This window comes from Triturus cristatus, chromosome 3_2 (genome assembly GCF_964204655.1).
Source record: "Triturus cristatus chromosome 3_2, aTriCri1.1, whole genome shotgun sequence".
In the NCBI taxonomy this organism is placed as follows: Eukaryota; Metazoa; Chordata; class Amphibia; order Caudata; family Salamandridae; genus Triturus; species Triturus cristatus.
Window position 1 is genome coordinate 872,588,422 of NC_140584.1, and position 23,591 is coordinate 872,612,012.

Consider the following 23,591-nt stretch of genomic DNA (forward strand, 5'->3'; position numbering starts at 1 on the left):
AGGAGAGTACGTCGGCTGTTCTTGGCATCAAAGAGTATCCCTCAATAATTAAAGGTGGGGACTTTACCCAAAATGTGCTGACCTATCTTGAAAGTCATGGAACTAGTAGACCGCGGGCCCACCACCATAACATAAGATTTCAATACATTAACAGTCAGATCACGGCTATCCATGAAGGTGGCAAATTTATCAATAAGAGACTACAGCCCCCTGGCTGTACGAGCCATCAAGACCACCTCATCGTCGTATACCAACACCGGTAGCGGCCTTGATACCACTTTAGGCCTTCTCCAGCCTATTGACGTATAGGGTAAACAGGTACTGTGCAAGAATCCACCCCTGCCGAACCCCCCGTCTGGTGAAAAAGGATTTAGTAATGCCAGCAATATCCAAGAAGCACACCGAGGCTGAGGTGTTCACATGTAGATCTTTCAGCGCCACCACTATATTGGGTTCCACACCTAATTCTACCATCAGTTCCCACAATTTCTCTCTATTAATCACATCAAAATTGGATGTAAGGTCCATAAAGGCCAAGTGTAGGATCTCTGGTCTGGCATCGGTATACTTTTTAATAATTACATAAAGGTTCAGACATTGATCAGATGTTGACTGTCCGGTCTAAAACCATACTGAACATCTGTCAGAATGCCATTACTGTCTGACCAATCCATCAACCTGGTAAGTGTAACATTCCCTAGGACCTTTACTACTACCACAACGAGCAGCAGCGTTTAATACCTGGGTCAGAAGAGGTCCCCATAATTATTCAGGTACAGTAAGTCTGTGGGGATTCCATCAGGACCGGGGGCTTTATTTCTTGTGAGGGTGTTAACCCCTTCGGTGCTCATGACGGAACGGTTCCGTCATGAGCCACGGTTGAGCTGTGCTCATGACGGAACCGTTCCGTCATGACCACGCCCGCGCAAGATTCCGTCAGCACAGCGGCGGAATCTGCGCAGCATGGAAGGGGTTAATATCTAAAGTGACCTCCTCCAGGGTAAAAATCATGGGAGCAGACCCCTTCTCACCCACCCACTCCTCCTCCTCCTCTACTGGCTCACCAAAGTTATAAACCCCTGAGAAGTGATCCACCCACTGTTGTTCAGATATATGGGTACAAATAGCTGTACCTGACCCATCTAAAACAAGCATTGGCATAGCCAATAGGTCTAGCTTTTGGGACCTTATAAGTAGTTAGTTATGCAGCACAATATCCTTGGTGCAACAACATCAACCGTTGCATGGCAAAACACTTATAAGGTCCCAAAGGTGAGACCTATTGGCTATGCCAATGCTTGTTTAAAAAGGCCCTGGAAGCGTTAATGTTTTGGTCTGTGGTTGGCTGTCCCTCCGAATTCACTGGGTGTTCCCGTTTCTTGGCTATGATCCTAATGTGGCCACCATCTACCTCTGGACTAGGTTGCTTAGTTTGGAATCTGAAGTCTGTTGGCTGGTTCCTTGCATCTTTTTAAGCTTCTCTCTCACTTTGATCACACATGGATGGGTTTACAGCCATCAAACCCATGATGTCAGTCGCTTGTCTTTTAAGACTTCAATGCCCATTGCACAACATGCACAAGAACACTCGCGTCTTCATTCTCTACAAGAGGTCCTACTGAAGGCTTTGTCTCTTGATCTCTTGGGTGGAAGGAGCTGAGGTGGAAGTTGTCCTCACACCTTTTGATGTTTCTTGCCAAACCTTGCTTGTCAGTGATTTTAGACCAACCATGGTGAGTCGTAGTGTTTTCCACAAGGTTTGTCTCTGGTGCATAGGGCGGGAATTGCCTTCACATATAAATTTGAAAATGGTTATAGCATCGGGCTGTCTGAAAGTGCAGCAATAACAACCCTGAGCGGCCCTGGGTCACCCACTGCAACAATTGTGGGAGTCACTCCTCTCCGTGCACTGCCACGGCTTTACTCTTTCTTACAGCAAGTTCTTGTGCGTCGGAACCAGCAGCTCCCGAACTTTCAAAGTCAACGTCATCGGACATAGTAGCTTCACTTCAAAAGCTTTATTTTGAGAATATTGTCATTAAAGCAAAAGCAATACATAATTTGACTAATAGATTGATCTACAAATCAATATGAACAGTGGTAAAAGCCAAAAAAACAATTAATCATTACATCTTAGCAGATTTAAAAATAGCCAATTTCATCAACGGTATCGCCACAGTATTCATATATCATACACTATACAGTACAAGCATGATGTATAATGTAGTAAGATACCACAACTCAGGGGGGCACAAACCTCAAGAGTCAGGGGGGCACAAACCTCAAGACGCAAGGTTAACCAATTAAAAGGTAACCTATAAAATATTTCAAGTCAATACAATCAACATTTCATAAAACTCCATACGTGATATAGATAAAAGGTTAAAAAGTTATAAACAGATTTACAATGCAAGTAATAAAAGATTTACACAGTGAGGTTCAGTAGCACCATGCAAAGATCAAATGGATGCTTCGGTGGAGGGAGAACCTGGTACAAGGGTGCGAGATGATTCTCGGTAGGTGCGATTTTTTATTCTGAGACACCAAACCCACTTTAGATATTTGGCTAAGGGGATAGCAAAACGAAGCAAGGGATCAGTCCTCAGAATTCTTAAGACTTCGCTGCTTTGCCTGGTGCCCAAGTAGCAATTACACTTCGTTTTTATCAAAACAAGGAATAGATTTTTCTACGTGGAAAAACCATCAGTTTTGGGGGTGTTCCCTGTCTTTCATCTCTGGAAAGGAATCTACTCCTGCAATCGACAGGAGTAAACGTGGCCCTGTTTCCAAGGTGGAAATGGGCAGAGTAAAAATTGAATAGCCAGAAATCTACAAGATTGTGGTTACACACAAACTTTCCTGAGCGAGCACACCCTGCAAACACCCCTCCTCCCTCAGGGGATCATATTTACTCCCACATAATGTTCCACAATACTGGGGGTAATTTTACATGAATATATTTACAATTGCAAAAACACCTTTTGTGAAATGCACATGCTGATCAGTGTATCGATCAATACATTTGCATGTATAATGTGAACTTGTTTATGCAGATTGCTTTATACAAAGAACTTCAGGTGTGGTGTGTAGGTTGACTGCTGGGGGAGAGCGGGTCTGAATCAAAAGTCATACTCCAGATACACCACTTTCCTAGAACACTGCAGCAAGAAGTCAACAGCCACGCCCACACCCACCTAAAATAATTTGCAAAACCACGACCAAGTGTCACAGATGAGTACAAACAAAAGCCCTTGAAATCTGCACAAGATTGCAATCAAGCAAAAAGTACATTATTGGTCATTATCGGTTGACCATCCATAAATCAGCAACAACTGCGCTCTGTCCACAAATTGAAACAAGCAATCGCCATGCGGCCGCAAAAGTGACGCGGCCGCGAATGACAAAAACATTCAATAAACCAGCTCTGGCCACGCGGCCGCGAAAGTGAAAGTGATCGCGATTGCGACGGAGGAAAGACACATGGCGCTTCGCGCGTGCACGCTCACGTGCACGCAAGCTTTAGGCCACAGGCAGCACTTTGAAAAGCCGTATACAAAATGTCTCGGCCAGACCAGCGCATGCGCTGGATCAGGCGAGACCTAAAAAGGGGTATATTCACTACCTTTCAAAAAATGGCGGAGTCACAGTTTCACTAGCTTGTATTAACTCCTCCGAGGCTTGGGCCTGGAGAGTAGCCTTACGTTTACATACGGCCAACTGTCTACAAGCCACTACTTGGCTCCTGTCTATGGGGACCTGCTTCACAGCTGGCTTGAGTAACCGTAGGTGCCTGGAGCAATCTCTTTAAACCTTTTCGGATCTTGCCCATTCATATGAGTTTGGGGGGCACTCGATAATTTGTTTGCCTTGGTAGCAATACCTCCAAAGGCTTGCAAAATATCCCTTTCTGGGGCAGCTAAATCAAGGCAAATGGCTACCTCCTGGGACGCCTGGACCAAAAAAGATGCCTTAAAAGAAACTGAATCAACCTCAGCCTAATTAATGTATCTGCATTAGTCCCTAATGGAAAGCCTGCTGCCAGTTTCTCCCCTTGTGCGGGTGGTGTCACTGTAACCTTTCAGTTCCAGGACAATGGAGTTGTGATCGCTAAAGGGACTATGGATGATGTTAAAAATGTCGATGTACAAAATAAAGTCTATAATAGAGGCACAGCCCCTCCCCCTAAACTTGGGGGCAACACTAAGTTTGGGTACACTGACCAGGTTTTCCAGTGCAAATACAAGATTGTGAGAGGCTAAATTCAGGATCAATTCTCTGCCCTCCTTAGATTGAACAAAATGAAGTCCCTCGAGTAACAAACACCTTGGGCTGGTAGCCGCAGCCAGAAGGGGACATTCACATAAATGGCAGTTAAAATCCCCTGCTATCACAGTCATTCCTTGACCAAGCCAGGAGCATCGTGAACCACCCGCTTTGGCAGCTACAGTGGGATTGTGGCTCTTTGTGGGCCTTTTCTGTCTACAACTTGGCAGACAAAATTTCATAAATAACACTATGAAGGTATACAGCATCAACAGAAGGAAAACAAACAAGAATTTGCAATGCAATAGGTCTCACATTTGCGAGACTTAAAGTTATTAGCTTTGTCAACAGAAAACCGGGCACCATGCTGAAATATAAAGCGTGGCACCCGTGTTGTAAAGATGAAAGCGGGCGCTGTACTGAAACATAAAGCACAGCGCCCGTGCGCATAAAAGTTATGCCTGTGAAGTGGGCGCCATGGTAATAAAAATGCTGGCAAGTGGGCTGCTTGTGAGAGCTTCAGGCATTTTGTAGGAGCACAAACATAATAAAGACAGCAAAGGAAGGTGGTGGTTTGGGAGGGGAGCGCACAGGGAGATTAGGTAACAAGAGCAGGGTACCGAAGACAAAAAATAAACCAGCAACGTGGTGGTGGTGGTGAGGGGAGGGCATCACATGGGGAGATTAGGTAGCAACAGCAGGGGCACTGAAGACATGAGCTGGGCTTGTAGTGCATGGATGGGCAGTAGAAGAAAAAGAGTTCTGCATTTCCGCCAAACAACAGAAAAGCCCTGAAAGGTAGGGAAACTGTACTTGGCGGGTGCTCCTCAGCCTTAAACGCTAGTGACGTATGAGCTGCGGGAACCCGTTAGGAGGCAGGAAAGAAAATCAACGCAGGAGTTAACCAATGGCAAGCAGGAGGCAGAATTACACTCCGTATACAAATTACAGCAGGGCTTCCAGACAGCAGGCACACTGCCTAGACCTAAAAATGGGTAAATATAAAAGGGAAAGAAGGAAGGAATATTGAATAGAAGGAAGGGTAAAGGGAAGGGTGCAGGAATGAGTGGGTGGATGAATGAGGGGGAGGATGATTGTGTGCATGGATGGATGAATGGGTGAAATAATGAGTGAATGGATAGGTTAATAGGTGAAAGGATGGTCTGATGGATGAATAAATAGATAGGTGGATTGACAGGTGAAAGGACGGTAGAGTATAATTGCAAAAGCAACCTCCCACACGACCTATATTTCTTCAACATTGGCTTATAAAGTGCTCAAACATGGAGCGCCAATAATATTGATCTCCACACAACTCAAGTCTATTATTATTTCATATTTTATTGTTTTTTCTTTTTTCATTTTTATCAAAACTTAGAAGTTGACAATACAACCTTTCATTTCTTTATATCAAAATTCAAAAATTGACATTACACCATTTCTTTTCTTTTTGACATTCTAAATTACAAAAACTTTTACCGGTGAAATTCATTTAGCAAAAATTGGAATAAAAGGAAAAATGAAACAGTCCCCTACACTCACACCTCATTCATAAAACTCGCACTGATATCACTAGCATACTATACACTTGCATTCCACGCCCCAGACCAACACTGCATGCACAATTGGTAGCAAGCGGGGTGACAACATCCACCCTCGGCTGCTGTGCTGATATCTGGGGTGTCACACTTTCTGGCCGACATACGTTTCAATAGACAGTATTATTGGTCTCCATCTTCATCAGGATAATTTGCTTATGTTTATTTATAATACGGGCGAAGGATTGGGGAATCTTACTGTTTCTTGGAACGATGCTCAACATGGAAGAAATACATGCACAGGAAGAGCTTCCTAATGGTCTATGTCTCCTGATAATCTGCTTGTTCCATGGATCTCAGGCTTAAGTATATCATGGATAAGGCGCTCTATACATGTCCACTTTTCTTTATAGGAAATAGTTATTTTAGGCTCTCTTTGGGGAGTATATTGCAAGTCCTGTTTCTCTACAACGAGTCTCTAGTAGAACTGCTGTTGCTAGCTTATTGGTGTCTACATCTGTGCTATGTCCAAATTATGTATTGGGGAACCTTTGCCGGTAGTTGGATAACTTCTATTATCTCTCTGGCAATGAATCTTGTACTGAATGGCTCCAATCTTCTTCGGCGATGCAAGGGACTATGCTGTAGCGGGGCCGCTTAGATATGTATATGCCGTATCTGCAGCTCCTAATCAGCTGTGCCTGCTTTCACATAATTACTCCTGACCGCTAGAGTAAATGGATGGATGGATGAGTGGGTGAAAGGAGGAGCAAATGGATGGCAGATTCCACAAATGAGTGAAAGAATGGACAGAAGGATGATGCATGGCTGGCAGAGTGAATGGATTGATGAAATGAGAAAAGATTGAATAATGCATGAAAAATGAATGGATGTAAGAATGTAAAGGTGAATTAGTGGATATCATCGGGTGAATGGAAGGTGAAAGGATGGATGGATGGATAGATGTGCGGATGGAAGAGATGGGTGGCCTCATCTAGGGAGCAGTTGGCAAACTTACTTCGCTTGCTTTGTGCAATCAGAGAATTCATTTTAAAGTGTGGGGTACTTTAATTTTCCAGACACTCCTTTGAACCCAGCCTTCCCACCCTCTTTCCCTAGTACATCCAAAGCCGCCCTCAGTCTATGGAGACCCGAGACCCCATCTTGATTTCCCTTATCGTTGTAGAAGTTAACCAAGCTTAGGGCGGTGGCATCCACTGGACACAACTTTCACCCCTGCAGAACCCTCGAGTTCTTATCCAGGATAACAAGTTGACTACATAAATATACTAATGTCAAAAACGAGAGGGAGGGACCAGGAGCTAGTTAATGGTCCAGTGCCCGTGCACCAAACTAAACATGAAGTCAACAAAACAGGGGGGGACACTGTTCCTAGGTGAGTAGTGCAAGTAGTCGCTCCCTCACTAGAGTAAAAAGGAAAGAGGAATCCTAAATCTAGGACTCACTCAAAAGAGAGGGAAGAACAAGTCTTGCCTCTTGTAGCCCTCACACACCCCGAAGGATGTCATGCTTCATCATTGGGCAGTTGCTCCTCGTCGGGCCAGTGCTGCAATGCCCTACGGGTCCCCCGAAGGGTCACTTTATCGGAGATCTTTTGAGAGCTGCCGTTAGGTGCATGTGGGTGTGTGGGTCCTATATGGAGGGTGACAATGTGCATGCAGGGAAATACAACTGACTAAGGGTTGCCAGAAGAAATGCTATTAATGTGGTGGTACCCTTGTCAGAATAAGAAACCCGTAGGTTAGAAGTTACCCCTGTTGGCGCAATGTGCCCAGGTAACTATGAGGTCGACATGTTTTGCACCTATGTGGTCATAAAGATCCGTGGCGTTTCATCAGGACCGAATAAACTGTGTGTGATGTGTTGTACAAGTGAATAGTGATATAAGGGTAAAACACCCTCTAGATGATCAGTGCAGGCCAGAAACTAAGAACCCTTTAGTTAAGGCTACAACTAAATAGTCGAGTCCGCTCCTGATCGTGACCTAGAAAATGAAACAAATAACAAGGAAGACATACTTCAGGTAAATAGGTGAGGCTTTATATTATGCCTCAGTGAAATATGTCAAGGAAACGCGTATTGCGTTTTAGTGAAAGAGAGACAAACTGGGTATAGAAAGTACCACCAACCCCAAGAATCTGGCGTGGCGACTCGACCAGGTATGCACGACGGAGAGGCCACACAGCTACGCCAGGTAAGCGGCGAGCTTGTTGACTGCCCCACCTGGCACCTAGGAGCCACCTGCGTCGGGGGTGGTACCAGAGAAAGTGAGGAGCCCAGCAGTCAGGCCCCACAAAGCACTGGTCAAGTGACAACGCCCTGCTAAAGTTGATACTGGCACCAAACGATTCGTGAAATACGGATGGCGTGAGATCAAATTCGCCTCCATGCGCAGTCCAGGAACATTAGATGGAGAATAGAGAAACGCGCTATTGGACAAGGCATACATAGACCACTCTGCTGTATGACATGGCTGAGGTTCGTTACCTAATAGAGAAAGGAGAAGTACTCCAAAGGTTAGTGGTGTAGGGTGCCCGCACCTTACCGGGCTACAGAGAAGAAAAACAACATGGTAGGGGAACAAAATGAAAAACTGGCATGCCCAATAGTTCACATTACAGTCACTTACTTTTAAATTCCCTCGGTCATGTTGCAGATTCCTTACTCACAGTTTAGCTCGGGAGTCGGCTCATTCACACCTGGCCCGTCCTGACGCCTGCCCTAAAGTAAAGAAGACCAGGCGGGGACCACCTAGATATACTAGTGTTGGTTGAGGAGAAGGCAGTCCCTGCATCCGGTTTGCTTTGTCAGCGGGACCAGGGGGGTGACCGCTCTCCCCCGTCACTAGCTGAGAGGCTGGTAGCTGTGGCAGGGCCCACAAACATCCCTCTCCGTCTCACTTGAGATCCTCACCTCACTTCACCTCCTCTCATCCTCATCTCCACCTAAGCTATCCTACCTCCCACGGTCGCAACTAAGGGGGATTGACTTGCGCTAACATATAAGGGGTTTCCTCTGGTTAGTGATAGCCTTCTTTCCACAAGTTCAACTTTTTTTTATGACTACAGGAGACTGTCCTGGTCAGAGATCCATTTATTGTGGTTACTCACGAGGTCTCAAAATAAACAAACGCTACCTCACGGCCCCTCAGGTCTGGGCCAGTCCCACAGAGTCCACCAAGTCCAACATAGGAGGCCCCTTCCTCAGCTAAGATACTAAGCCAGAGCGTTGCTGGAGTAATTTAAAGCCTCTGAACCGATGTTCCACTGAGCCCAGTTCTGCTAAGCCGAACAGGAATGCCTAAACAAGCATTAAAAATGCAATAGGTCTCGCCTTTTATTAAGTTAAAGCCATTTGCTTTGCTATACAATACCATTAGCAAAGCAAATGGCTTTAACTTAATCAAAGCCCAGACCTATTGCATTTTCAATGCTTGTTATGCACTGGGACCACCTCCGCCCCTAACCAGGAACCTGCGCACCATTTAAAACAGCATTAAAACAAAGATTGAGGATAACACTCCATACATTCACTTCAGAAGGGAAAAGGTCACCAGGGATTTATCTAGTCCAGGAGCCTTTCCTCTCTGAAGCATGGAAAGGGATAGCCTAGTTTCCTCCAAATTAAAGTCAATAGAATCAATATCAGTATCCCAGGATTACCTATTTTTACTTGCCCGTAATGGATTATCTATCCCCAGTCCTGTTTGAGTCTCTTCGGCGTAAAGTGTACTAAAAAATGTTACCTAGGACATCGGTTGGACGTAATAATCTTCATCTATAACCTGGCTCCTACTTCCCTTAGCCACAATATGCCAGAACTGCTTGCTGTCTTTGCTTTTGGCTGCTATTCATAGATCTCTCTATTGGCATTCTTCCCATTCTCTTTTGCCTACATTTTGGACCTTGTTGGTGCCTTTAGTGGGTCAATATATTTTTGCATCATGAATTTATGGCTCCCATACAAGAGGTAAACTAGCAAATACCTCAGAAAAATGTTCCATTCATGTACAAATATATGGAAACCACCTCCCTAGAGCAGAGACAGGACCTCTACTATAAGTCAATGGGATATCCCGTGGAGATACGGATTCATAAAAATGACTTGTACAATCTAGGAAAACTGCAAACAAAAAGCGGAAACCCCCTTCTGACCATCACAGGCAACCCAAAATGCTTGCCACAAAGGTCGGAGTATAAACATACCCTCCATCAACTTTGTACACGAGAAGCTATTAAAGCATAATGTCAAATGGGGCACGTGCATGTCTGTCTCAAATAAGAATGGGGAATTCTGAGTGTGCCTAACTTTGAGCTAATTTAATGTATCACAACCCACATACGTAAGAAGATATTGGTGATTATAAATCACATGTGCAATTGTATTATTGTGTTGAGTATCAATTAATCCCTGTCAAGTTGCATCTAAAAGCGGGAATTTCGCAAGCGGGCCAGTATTTTGTACTGCGAACCGTGTTCGTCAGAATCTAACAGCCCGAGGTTGTTTAAAGAGGCGTATATAGGATGCATTTTGTTTTTGGGCCTTGTGAATGTCAAAATGTCAACACGTATACTGCTAGGTAGTAAGCTAGTAATCAGACAAACTTAAACCTACACATTGCAATCAAGTAGCCAAGCGTCTACATTAAAACCTTGTTTAAGTCGCTTCCGCAAACAGCACCGATGTTGTTAATATAGAAAACAATTGTAAAAATAAGACCCAAAAGGGAAAACAGAACCTATCCTTATCATACCGCAACTGAGTCTGGAGGGTACTGACGTCTGAATTACATCACTTAATGAGCGAACACGTTCTGCAAACGAGTGTGTCGGGTCCGAGCTCCAATAAAGGTGGGCATAAAAACACATCAAGCTAGTGAGTTGGGGGGGTGGAGGGAGGAAGAGTACTAGCGTGAACCATCAAAAGAGAACACCCCTAAAATAACGCAGATACGAAGTGATAGTGGAAATCCGGTCACAACAGCTGGCGAACTCGTGTGGTTAAGGCAGTCCCATCGCGGGCACAAGCGTGCTGCAAGATCATCAAGAAAAGAGCCGCCCAGCAACGGGGAGGTGTCATTGTGCAGTGATCGGCATACCACTCCCACTGTTGGAAACCAGATTACTTGCCTTGCAAAAAGACCACTTTTTGCAGCCTCTTGTAATTGAAGGAATGCGCTTTCACAGATCCTATAATTGGCTCGGAGAGGGGATCTCTTCGCAGGGAGAGAAGGCTCAATGGCCACGGGAAGAGGGGAAACTGTTACAGAGCGAGTTCTCCTGTAAGGGTGACCTTTACTCTCACAATCACAACACTCACCTGACACAGCTCTTAAAGGGCGCTTTGCTTGTGCCCCGTCTGTCTCATTCTGTGACCGCCACCGGGCCCCAGCGCGCTCAGCCCTCCTCCCCCACGGCTCACTCTCCGCAGCCATCAGCAGCTCGAAGCCCGCAGCAAGGCCGCGTCCCGTGACCTCACTGTTTCCGTGCAGTGGCCAGGAAGTTCGAGTGTGGGAAGGGCATTGAGCATGCGCAGTACATAAAGTTGGAAAGGCGCGTGCGCGTGGGTCTGAAGAATCTCCATTGCTACAATTACACTTTAAGTTTAGCCCAGTTACTCGCGATTTTATTATTATGTATTATATTTATTTGTTAAGTTAAGGTGCGATCGGGCCAGACCACAGTACAGAGATTTGCAGTATATATCCGTTGTGCATTACAAACATGTCAACAGGCCAGTTGTATTGGAGGGCTCCCTATTTTTTAAAGTAGGAAATACATTTATTTCAGTGTCATAGCTGCCAAAGTTTCAGATTGCTAGGTGGAACTTTTTAATAATTTCAGAGTAATTAGGATTTCAACAACTATGAGTGACACTGCCTCGTAAGCAATATCAAGCAATGAAAACGAGGGAAACAATATCAGAAATTGCACGCATTTGAGGAACGAGAAGCTAAGTTAACTGCTGCAAAGTGTAAGAAATACAAGCACGGTCCGCTTTCACTTTCGTCCGTCGTGGAAGCTTTCTTGTCTTTATGGGGCCATGTGTTTTGAAACACATGGCCCCATAAAGATAAGAAAGCTTTCACGGCAGCAGGAAGGCAGACGAGCCCGTCCAAATGGGACCGCTCAGAAAGCCGAACTAAAACGTCACCAACACCTCTTTTCCAATGGCTGGCCACCGTTTAGCATAAACGGTGACGCCGGCCAATGGAAAAGAGGGGCGGGGCTTAATGCCCTTTACAGAAAATACCCCAAATCATTAAATCTCGCCAGCGAGACTGCGCATGTGCGCATCCCACGCCAGGCGAGACCTAAAAAGAGACCATGGGGGGAGGCTCTGCTCCGCCTCTTTCTGGCGCTGACGGGTGCAGGACGGGCCTGCCCGTGGCCCAGAGTTTTCTGCGGTGCTGCTGAGTGTGCTGGCGGTAGGCCAGAGACCACCTTGCTTCCAACTCTGGCGCCCCATGCTGCGGGGCTGCTGAGTGCGCTTTGTATCACTAACAGTAGGCCCACCCCCTTGCAGGAACTCTGCAGCGGGTGCTCCTGGCTCTGGGGCTGCTGAGTTTTTGAGTCCCTGGTGGTCCTTGGTGCCAGAGATCTCCCTTGATTCCAACTCTGGCGTCCCTGCTATTACTTTAAAAGTAATGTCTGTCTTTAAAAGGTAAATAAATTATTGCAGTTAAACTAATGAAAAATACAAAAGTATCTGATATTGAAATATTGCCTACAAGCCACTTTGTATGACTTATGTCGCAATGCCCTATAATTAGAACAACATTAGTGTGTATGGGAACATGTTTCTTAGTAGTGTGAGATCCAGTGGCTCTTAGCCTGCAGCACGTCCTTGATGTTCTTCGATCCCTGGCTCCAGAATCCTCCGAGCGCAAGGTCCCACAGCCAGCTGCCTTATCCAATCCAGATGTGCTCTCATGCTGTTAACCAGCATGAGTGAAGCATCTGGATTGGCTGGAGCAGGCTGCCTCATCGCTCTGAAAGGCACCGGAGACCTGTGCTTGCTCTCCAACCAGCTGTCTTGGAGAGGTTTAATTTGCGCATGTTACGCTGGCCGTAACAAGGTAGCTGGCCAAACTGACATGCACACTTCAAACTGAAGTGGCCACTCCTCATTGCTGCCAATCAGCAACAGTGACGCACTGGGTCCGTCCTCACACTCCGTTCAACAGAGAGTAAAAAATGAAATGGTAATAAAATATTTTAATACCATTTTATTTTTCAGCTTTCTCTGCTTATATAGAGGAACCGCTGCTGGTGATATCCCAAATCTTCAGCAATTTGAGGAAACATTTGGCTTTGGTTCTTTACTATGAGCAGTGTTTCTCATTGACAAAATGTCACAGAGGGAATGCTACAAATCCATTAAGTGTGACATTTTATGTCTGCTATTTGTCCAAGCTTCTAAACGGCTGAACTCAAGCAGACAGCTCCATAACTTTGAGTTAATGCTGCTGAGAATCTGGCAAAAAATGTTGAAGAAGCCCCCCAAACCTAAATTTTTGCAGTGAACTGGGGTGCGTTACCCAAAAAGGGAGTTCTGTGTTTTGCAACGGAAATTGGATCCAGCAGTTTTTGAACAGAGAGTGCCCAACACAGTACAAGAGTTACAACCTTATCCATCAAGCTTCCATTTGAGAGGGTCTATAAGCCTTTGCCTAGGGATACACCTAAAAAGACCTGTGTTTGTGTGCTTTATAACTACTGCTGTCACTGGTCATTCTCTAGGTAGCTTCGTGAGGGGTCATTAGCGACTATCCACTATAGGCTTTGTTTGGTGCAAGGAAGAAGTGGCAGAATGTCTTCATCAAATAAAGATTACTACACATACTTTGGTCAAGAATTGTAAACATCTAAACGCAAATGCGATCAGATCCCTACATCGTTGCGCTCTGCATACGCCAGTCTTCTGATTATTAATTGATAACATATCGTATTGTTATAATATTAGAACAGTCCATTCACAAAGGGCCACTTGGGAAAATCATTTGGTTTTGGGTACATAGACATATTCTCTGAGAATATTCTCTACTGATATACCTAAGAAACACTGAGGACATCACTTCTATTTCAAGCTGAATGATGCTTTTGAATCTATGCAAAAGCACATGTTTGCATGTATTTAATGGGAATGTGGAAAGGAGTGCCTTCATGCAAGTTTACATTCAGCTCAACTCAGGACAGTGGTTACCTAAGTAAATATTGATTTAGTCCTTCTTGAGATTAACAGTTTAAATCTCAAATAGTAATCGCCACTGTCAATTCACTGTCATATAGTTTTATAAAATGGAAATATCTAAATATCCCAACAATTGAACAAAAATCAAACCTGTTTAACGAACCTTTATGACAGTTGTCCTACATTTAACATCAGGAGGCTTTACCACGTCATGGCATCAACCCCCGCAGACAACCACAACGCAGGGTGTATCACTCTGGATCTCAGGCAGGCATTCAACACCCTTAGATGGAACTATATGATACCGGTACTTGCTAAATTTGGTATACCCCCAGACTATCTGAAATGGGTTAAATTACTGTATTCAGCTCCCACTGCGAGGGCCCGCACCGGCAGCCACATCTCGCTTTAATATCCAGTTGGCAGGGGCACCCGCCAGGGCTGCCCCTTGTCTCCTTTATAATTTGTGCTAGCCCTCGAACCCCTAGCTTACGCGGACAACATAATACTCTACGCTAACGACCTGACCACTGAGGGTGGGGTCACTACAGTGGGTGCATTGTTAGACGATACTTCAGTCAATCCAGTAAAAAACTAATGCTAAAATCTTTTGATTGTTTTATCTCAACATTCCAATGTTCGTGTTTTGTGCTTAGTGCCTAGCAGCAACAAAAGAGTATGTAGAAGGGATCGATATCCCACAAAGACATCGAGCATTGAAACACTGAATCGTCAGTTCTTCCAAACTGTTTTTGCACAGAAACTGGCCAAGTCACTGGTGCAGAACAGAACTGGCGGGAATACTCCTGTTCCTATTTCTGGGAATGTATCTGTAAATTCTAGTGCCATGTCACTGGAAGTTACTCTACGAGAAGACTGAAAGTTCAAATGGCCAATCCATCCAAATTAATTGGTAGAATCACTTCTCTCCATAGAACAGTACACTACTGAATCCTGACATTGAAAATCTTGGGAGGGGGCAGGGTTACTCATCCAGGCCCAAGGGAACAGAAAGCAAGCAGGGCTGTAAGTGCTGTTTACCTTCTGTAGGTTCCCTTCCCCTAGCTCTTCAAATGGAAAAGTGTTGAGGGGCATAGGGGGAAACTATGGGCCAACCTTGTGATGTCCAGGGAGGTCGCATGGTGTATGATGTCACTTCCATTATCCATAACGTTTTAGTGAATTGATGTCCATGACTTGTAAATTGCCAAGCCCACTTTGAGAAAACGGCGCACGTCAGAAAAATTCTGATGCGAGCAGTATGGCACCAATGTATGTTTTATATTATGTGGATTTCACTTCCCTCTGAGGCACCCTTCCTGTCCTCTTCTAATAAGTCCTCTAATTGGTTACGCTCTTGAACGAGGTACCCAGCATCCTTATTTCTGTGATATCCTCTCCTGTCCATTTTATCTTTTTTAACCGATGTCTGTGTCTGCTCTGTTCGATGCTCCATTCACCACATTGGCTTGTGCTTTACAGACTAAACTGGAGATGCAGAAGGCCTTAGAGCAAGATGCCACCGTGTACGAGTACGACAGTGTCTATGATGATATGCAAAAGAAAAAAGAGGAGACCACCACTGCCCAGATGCTGGCTGGTAAAGAGAAAAAGGTATTTCACCCTCCACTTTAGAACTTTTTAGCTGCAGAAAGTGAGACATGCGTTTGGATTGCATGAGATGCGTCAGATCAGGAAGAGATCCCATAGGCATCGGTTTAAGTGAAATCCTCTACAGAAAGAGAAGTTCTATAAGTAAGGGTGGATTCTGTGATAGCCAGCGGGGACGTATGACAGAACCACGCATGCCATTTCCACGCAAGTCATTACTATGCCTATACCTTTATCACGCGTACTATTACAACAACAATAAAAAATGTCAATGTGTGTATCTTTGATTCTGATGAATTGCCACAAGATCAATAGAGAGTTATTTTGACAAGAAACATGTTGACCCTGATCTATATGATGGACTGCGGTGCGCTCACACGTCCATTTTTCAAAAATCACTTGACTGCCCATAAGTTGTGGAAACCTGCTGTCACTGATCTCTTAGGATTGATCAAAGGCAGGTGTGAATGAGAAATGAATCTTCTCTTTAAAAACAAAAGCATGAGAATGAAACACACACGTTTATGTTCACTGAAAAACAGATGGTTAAAATGAAGTTATGGTTAGCTCTATAACATTTCAACATACTGTAACATAAGCCGAGAATGAGAAATTAATTGGAAAAAAACTACAGTTGAAGTAGAGTTATGGTTGCAAATTGCTCTGATGAGGATTGCAATCGTTAGCACAGCTAGTATTGTTTTTATCTGTGAGACAATGTCTGTGCCTTTTAGCAGTGGTGGTGTCTCAGGTTCTTCTACTCTGTGCATTTGTTTGCATCTCTCAGCCCAAGTACATCCAGAGCCTGATGCAGGCTGTGGAAGTGAGAAAGAAGGAGCAAGAAAAGCGCATGGAAAAGAAGATCCAGAAGGAACGTGAGGCTGAAGGAGCAGAGTTTGAGGACAAGGAGGCCTTTGTCACTACCACCTATAAGAAAAAGCTGGAGGAGCGGGCACAGCAAGAGGACCAAGAAAAGAGGGAAGCCGCAATTGAGGGTGAGTGCAGTTGCTACACATAGAAACCCACTAAGATTTGCCACCTGAGATTATCATAAAATGAAGCACACTTAATATTGCTCCAACTTTTCAGCTCAATCCACACTTCCATATTTTCTGAAAATTTGTGGGGTAGAGGGCATGCAAGGGAAAGAGCAGTGCAGGCTATGTTACTTTACGGTTGTTTTCTGCATAGGTTAGATAAGGTCTTTGTCAATGCCAATTTATAATGCGGTCCCCTGTGGTATACGAACAGCACTGAAATGGGATGGCAATGTTTTGGCATGTCATCCACTTGCACCATTAATGTTTGTAAGCAGTCACTGCATTGCTCAAATACTGTGGTTATTTATTGGTATTGTAAAAGTAGCAACTGATGCAGGTGGTTGGGAGTGAGACTCGCTGTTGCTCCAACCAAGAAGTACTGTCAGTAGTGCAAACACCAGGAGTGTGGCATAGATAAGGACCATGCCCTGATGACGTCCGTAAGACTTGTATCCCGGTGCAGCCGTTTCTCAGCAGAATTCAGTACACAGCGGAGAACTGCTATGAACATTTCTACCCCTCTTTTTAGCTTGAATGTTTGAGCACGTTTAAAATTATGCCATTCAAGAGCACTGTATGCAATGTTAGAAGGGAAAACAAAGTTAGTGGGAGGACCTTGAATCGACACTGGGTTGTGAGGAACATAATATACGGACACCTACGTGAGGTTCACTAGGACATGAAAATGTTAGGGAACTCAGTGTAACAAAGTGGAGGTACCTGCAATAACAAATTGTCAGGTGGATATTGTACCAGAGTCTTGTCTGACATCCCCACATTTTTTTAACTTATCAATTTGTGAATATCCAATGCATCAGAACTTGATGTAAGAAATGGGAGGTCTATGTGATAAGGAATTGACACTGTGATATTGTTCTGGGACCCTGGCCTGGCACTGGGGAATATTGTGGCCATTTAATCTGTGAGAAGTACAATGATGGAGAATGATAACTCAGTATAAAATTGATTACATTGACCAAGAATGTAAAGTTTTTCTGAGGTATGTTTACCCTCTTTCATGCTTGTCCAGTATTGATGTCCATTATAGGCAAATAATTGTCTTTCTTATCGTTTTGTAGCATCTTTGGATGTGACTAAGCAGAAAGATCTAAGTGGCTTCTACAGACATCTCCTGAACCAGACAGTCGGCGAAGAACAGGCACCAGAGTGCAGCTTGCGGGATTCCAGGTGTGGTCATTCCCCTTTAATTTCTTAGTCCCTGTGAGTGTTGTCCCTTATCTATGAAATCTAAGTTTACTATTTAACAGATTTGTGTTACATAATACAGTTCATATCATGTTGCTCTGACAAGCTGCACGATTTTTCAAACTGCCCTTGAATGTTTTCCAGGAGTTTCTCTTGTGGAATGTATCATACATTGTTGCTTTTTAATAATCCTAGTTTATATATGGGTTTTAGTGTGTTAGATTTTATTCATTTTTGCTTCCCACACATAGGTCCATATTATCAAAAGTGCCCATGGGGTACAACAGGCATGAGCGCCTGCTCTTGTCACCTACATGTCACTAAAGAGCCCTTTCTAAAATTAACATGGCAGTGGTGCCCATGTAACCCTGGCACAATATCAAAGGGGCATTTCGTCATTTGAATGTGCCATATGCAAATGGGAAAACACTTAGCTCTGTGCCTTTGCCATAAAACATGCAGGCACAGAGGCAAAGGAGCTGTCAGGGACTCACTGATTGGGCACCACATTGGGTGGTGCACGATCAGGGCCCTCCTCAAGGATGTCATTTGAAAGCGAGAAATCGGGTCCTATAGACAGTGCAGACATCCCATTGTAGGAGGCTACAGTCACTCACTGAACTCGCTTGCAGAGATGATCTCTGTCTCCCTTTCCAAAGTAGGCCAGGTTGTTGCCTGCACAGTGAAAGGCTGATTATTAGCTTCAATCAGCCTGCCCATCTTTCACTAATGCACTAACATTAAGGCAGGCGCGAGTTCTAAGCTGCGCTGGGCGCAGCGCATATATTGGGATAGGGCACATTGATCTAGTGTGAGCTGCGGCGCAAACCAGGGCAGTGCACCCAATCTGTATGATGGACTGTGGTGCACTTAGATGCCTATTTTTCAGTAACTACTTAACTGCCCTTAAGGAGTGAAAAGCAGCTGTCGCTCTTCGCTTGGGTTTGATCGGAGGGAGGTGGTGAATGAGAAATTAATCTTCGCTTTAAAACAAAAACATGAGAGTGAAACACACACATTTCTGTTCACTGAAAAAGTGGAGTTATGGATGGTAATTGTTATGCTGAGGACAGCAATCGATAACTTGCATACAAAATGTCACAGATTGTTAATAAAATAATGGACAATGGTCAGATTAATTGGAATTAAGCAATTATGTGTTTGCTGCATTTACAGCATAATTGTGGGTTTGCCACATAATCTATTGGTTTTTAACAAAAAATGTTGTTTTTAGTTAAAATGGATTAAAGTAATCCTGCCAGGGTATATACCCCATAATGCCAAATAATTTGCCTTGTCTTGCTGTATAATTTACATAACCCTGCCACATAATTGGATCCTCCATTCCTGCGTAATACAAGTGGTCCTGACAATATTAAAACTCTGCGGAGCGGTTTGGGGGTGGTGGTCATTATCCATAATGATTAAACTGAGATTTCTGTTATGGATTGTTATACCACTGTGTTTTATGCAATACAAATACTCATACTACACTCTGCAGATTTGCAGAGTATAATATTCTATTTATCACTGAGTATGAGGGTGTGAATCAAGGAGGGAGAGAGTAGTGAGCATACATAGTATAAGTCCTAGCCTCATGATCCACTAGAGTAGTGAATGTCAAGCTGCTCTTCCCTACCAATGTGAGAGATGTAAAGGCCAACATCCTCTTACCCCATTTACAAGAGAGTAGTGGAAGCCATCCTTCACCCAGTCTCCCCGCCTGCTCATGAACACCTATAATCTATAGACAGACTAGATGAGCAGAAGTGTAGACATTCTAAAACAAGGGTGGGCCTAGTCTGGCGGTCTGAGACTAGTGGCTTTTCTGAATCTCCTAAACTGCGCAAAAAGCCATGTAGGGACGACTATCGTGTTACAGAGAAGGGCCCTTCTTAAGCAGTGTGCTGGCTCTTCTATTAATTATATGTGTAACCACGACAGATATTATTGGTTTGAATTGCCACCATTCACGCAAGACTGGACATTTGACATTATGATTCGACCCAACAGCTTTGTTGAATTTTGCTTGAAAATCTAACGCCTTGCAATGATAATGTTCAAAAAGGCTGCATGATGGTGCTTGGCTTATTAGCACTCTCTTTATCAAGAATGCCCTCCGTGACACACCCTGCCACCCCAAACCCCCTCCTCACTCAACAGATGGTCAGTCTGGTTGTTGCCATGGTTAACTTTAGCGATACCAAAGGGGATGATGGACGCAGCGTTTCAGCAAATCAAACACTCACCCCTAGTCAATTGATCTGGGTTTAATCCATCATCATTCTTTAGCTCACTCCACCACCCCAGTTCAGACATAGCCATATGCAAATCAGTCTGACCCTGTGCCTCATGGGAAAAGTCCTGCCCGAACTGCCAAGCCATGTCTTCCCTGGACCAGAAACAAGCATCATGGGACCGGTTTCAGGTTCATAACCCTCATCAGCCTGGCTATCTTGAATCCAGTGGCAAACTATTGCACACTGGTCAAACAAACATTATCGCCATATTTTTCTAGTTGAGTGAAAACTCTGCAGAAAATGCTGGCGCCATTCACAATAGATACATTTTAAGTACAACCTTTTGTCCCTCATTATGAGTTAGGGTATTTCTCTCGGAGTGATAATTTTGAGTGAAATACCACAAGTTGCATTTCCAAATGTGGCCTGACCTAGAATTAGTCTGCAAACCCTGGGCCCGACAATTCTAAACCCATTTGGGGTACTAACTAGGCCTGACATAGTTGCTTCAGGCTACACTGTTGCTCCACTCCACCAGACCCACATCTGGGCATAGCCTGCCAATTTAGGGCGAACAAAGCGATACCAAAGGGGATGATGGACGGAGCGTTTGAGCAAATCAAACACTCACCCCCAGTCAACTGATCTGGGTTTAATCCATCATCATTCTTTAGCTCACTCCACCACCCCAGTTCAGACACAGCCATATGCAAATCCGTCTGATCCTGTGCCTCATGGGAACAGTCCAGCCCGAACTGCCAAGCCATGTCTTCCCTGGACCGGAAACAAGCATCCTGGGACCGGTTTCAGGTTCATAACTCTCATCAGCCAGGCTATCTTGAATCCAGTGGCAAAGTGTGCAAGGGACCCATGTCTGGGCATACCCTGCCAACTTAGGGCGACCAAAGCAAAACCAAAGGGGATGATGGATGGAGCGTTTGAAGCAATGCAAACACTCACCCCCAGTCAACAGATCTGGGTTTAATCCATCATCATTCTTTAGCTCACTCCGCCACCCTAGTTCAGACATGGCCATATGCAAATGATTCTGACCCTGTGCCTCATGGAAACAGTTCAGCCCGAACTGCCAAGCCATGTCTTCCCTGGACCGGAAACAAGCATCCGGGACCGGTTTCGGGTTCATAACCCTCATCAGCCAGGCTATCTTGAATCCAGTGGCAAAGTGCACAAGGGACCCACGTCCGGGCATACCCTGCCAACTTAGGGCGACCAAAGCAAAACCAAAGGGAACGATGGATGGAGCGTTTGAAGCAATGCAAACACTCACCCCTAGTCAACAGATCTGGGTTTAATCCATCATCACTCTTTAGCTCACTCCGCCACCCCAGTTCAGACTTGGCCATATGCAAATCAGTCTGACCCTGTGCCTCATGGGAACAGTCAAGCCCGAACTGCCAAGCCATGTCTTCCCTGGACCGCAAACAAGCATCCTGGGACCGGTTTCGGGTTCATAACCCTCATCAGCCAGGCTATCTTGAATCCAGTTGCAAAGTGAGCAAGGGACCCACGTCTGGGCATAGCCTGCCAACTTAGGGCGAACAAATGCTACGGTTAACTTTAGGGACGATAATGTGAGCAATCTATGTTCATCTGATTACATGCACTTAAAAAAATTAACCATGATGCCACTTCAATGGTTTAACAATGGAAACTATGATTTGCTATACCTATTTATGGTTGCTTCATAATTGGGTTCATGGTTCATCTCCCATGTTCTGATTGACAAGATTATTGCACTCCATCACAGTATGTACATGTGTGTGTGGTATTTCTGTAGCACAAACCTAGCCAAAAGGCAGCGGAATGCCGTACAGGTCAAAGACAAGCATAAGTTGAGGATTCATAGGAGAGGTAGCGGGGTTGTGGGCAGTCAATGCATTGTGATGTCGTTTTCTTTGAAGTAGTGTCTCTTCCAATTTTCCCTACATTGGAGTAGCGCTGGGGCAGTCCTGATGGATATGGAGATATTGATTACTTTCTCCTGTTGGGGGATTTTAATTACCATGCGGAACTAGCCCTTGAATTTGATACGGAGCAGTTAATTTCTAGTACTAGCACATTGGAACTGGTGCAACTGGTGTCCGGGCCAACACACACGGCTGGACATACGCTTGGCCTGTTATTTACCAATTCCGACAAGGTTAAGGTTGAGCTCCCACAGCCATTACTATGGTCGGATCATAGCCTATTAAAATTTGTTATTCTGGACCATACTGTTAATTCCGTGTCTAGGAAGAAATCTCTTTGGCGAAGATCCTGGAGCAAAGTTACTTTACTTCTTTTTACTTCCCATTTTAGTGTGCCTTAACCTAGCCCAGGGGACACTATTGATCAAAGAGCAGGTTTTTTTTAGAAAAGTCAATAACCAAGGTGTTGGATACAATTGCTCCTTTTTCTAGAGTTAGAGTTGAAACTCGAGCAGCTCCATGGTTTAGCGCTCAGTTAAGGTCAATAAAGCTCTATTGTAGGGCGGCAGAGCGGAAATGGAGGAAAACTAAAGACTCTATTGACCGTAAAATATACAAAGATTCTCACCATGATTATATGGAAGAAATTAGACAGGCAAAAAAAAACATTTCTCCTAAATTGCATTGAGAAGGCAGCCAATTCTAACAAGGAGCTCCACCAAATCCTTAAGGAATTTTCTACTCCTGCCGCCCAGTTGCATTCCTCTATCTCCCAGGAGTGGATTGACTCTTTGTCCAAATTTTTGGAGGATAAGATCACTGATATCCACAATTCCTTTTCTCCCAAACATACTGTGGGTGTTTTGGGGCCTATTTCCCTGACTACCTTTGATCCTCCTCACATTATGGAAGAATTTATTCATTGTAGTTCCGATGAAGTGATAAAGGCTATCATGAAAATTAAATCTGGTTCTCCCACTGATCCTCTACCGGCTAGAATTTTTCCTATCCTGGCTCCTGCTCTATTGGATTGTCTCACTGACTTATTTAACAAGTCATTGTCTAGGTCTGAAGTTCCTAGAATATGGAAAGCTGCCAGAATTAGGCCTATATTAAAAAAACCTACTGCAGATCCTAAACGTCTCTCCAATTTCCGTCCAATATCGTTGCTCCCCCACTTTGGTAAGATGTTGGAGTTTCTGGTTAATAAACCGCTTGTTGACCATCTTGATAGCTATGGGCTGCTTGACCCCTCGCAGACGGGTTTCAGGGCAGCACATAGTACGGAAATAGCTCTGTTGGAAGTGACAGACAACATCAGACGTGCTCTGGATAGAGGTCAGTCTTCCATTCTCGTTCTGTTGGATCTGTCTGCAGCGTTTGACACCATCTCCCACAGCATTCTTGAACATCGACTGTGGGAGATTGGTGTCAGGGGAAAAGCTCTGCAGTGGCTAAAAAATTATCTTTCTGATCGTACTACAATTGTTCAGGTTAAATGACACCATTTCTTTAGTAGATCAGTCAAGATGGGAGTGCCCCTAGGTTCTA

The 23,591-nt window shown here is 44.5% G+C and overlaps 1 protein-coding gene across 2 annotated transcripts in view; it reads left to right on the plus strand.

Moving 5' to 3' along the window:
• The window catches only part of NSRP1 (nuclear speckle splicing regulatory protein 1), a 293,546-nt gene that overhangs the window by 266,008 nt on the left and 3,947 nt on the right, over positions 1-23,591 (plus strand). For both annotated transcript variants that reach the window (XM_085649234.1, XM_085649233.1), the window contains exons 4-6: positions 15,498-15,629; positions 16,414-16,621; positions 17,746-17,854. In XM_085649234.1, the coding sequence (XP_085505360.1) occupies positions 15,498-15,629; positions 16,414-16,621; positions 17,746-17,854 (449 nt within the window). The remainder of the gene's footprint in view (positions 1-15,497; positions 15,630-16,413; positions 16,622-17,745; positions 17,855-23,591) is intronic.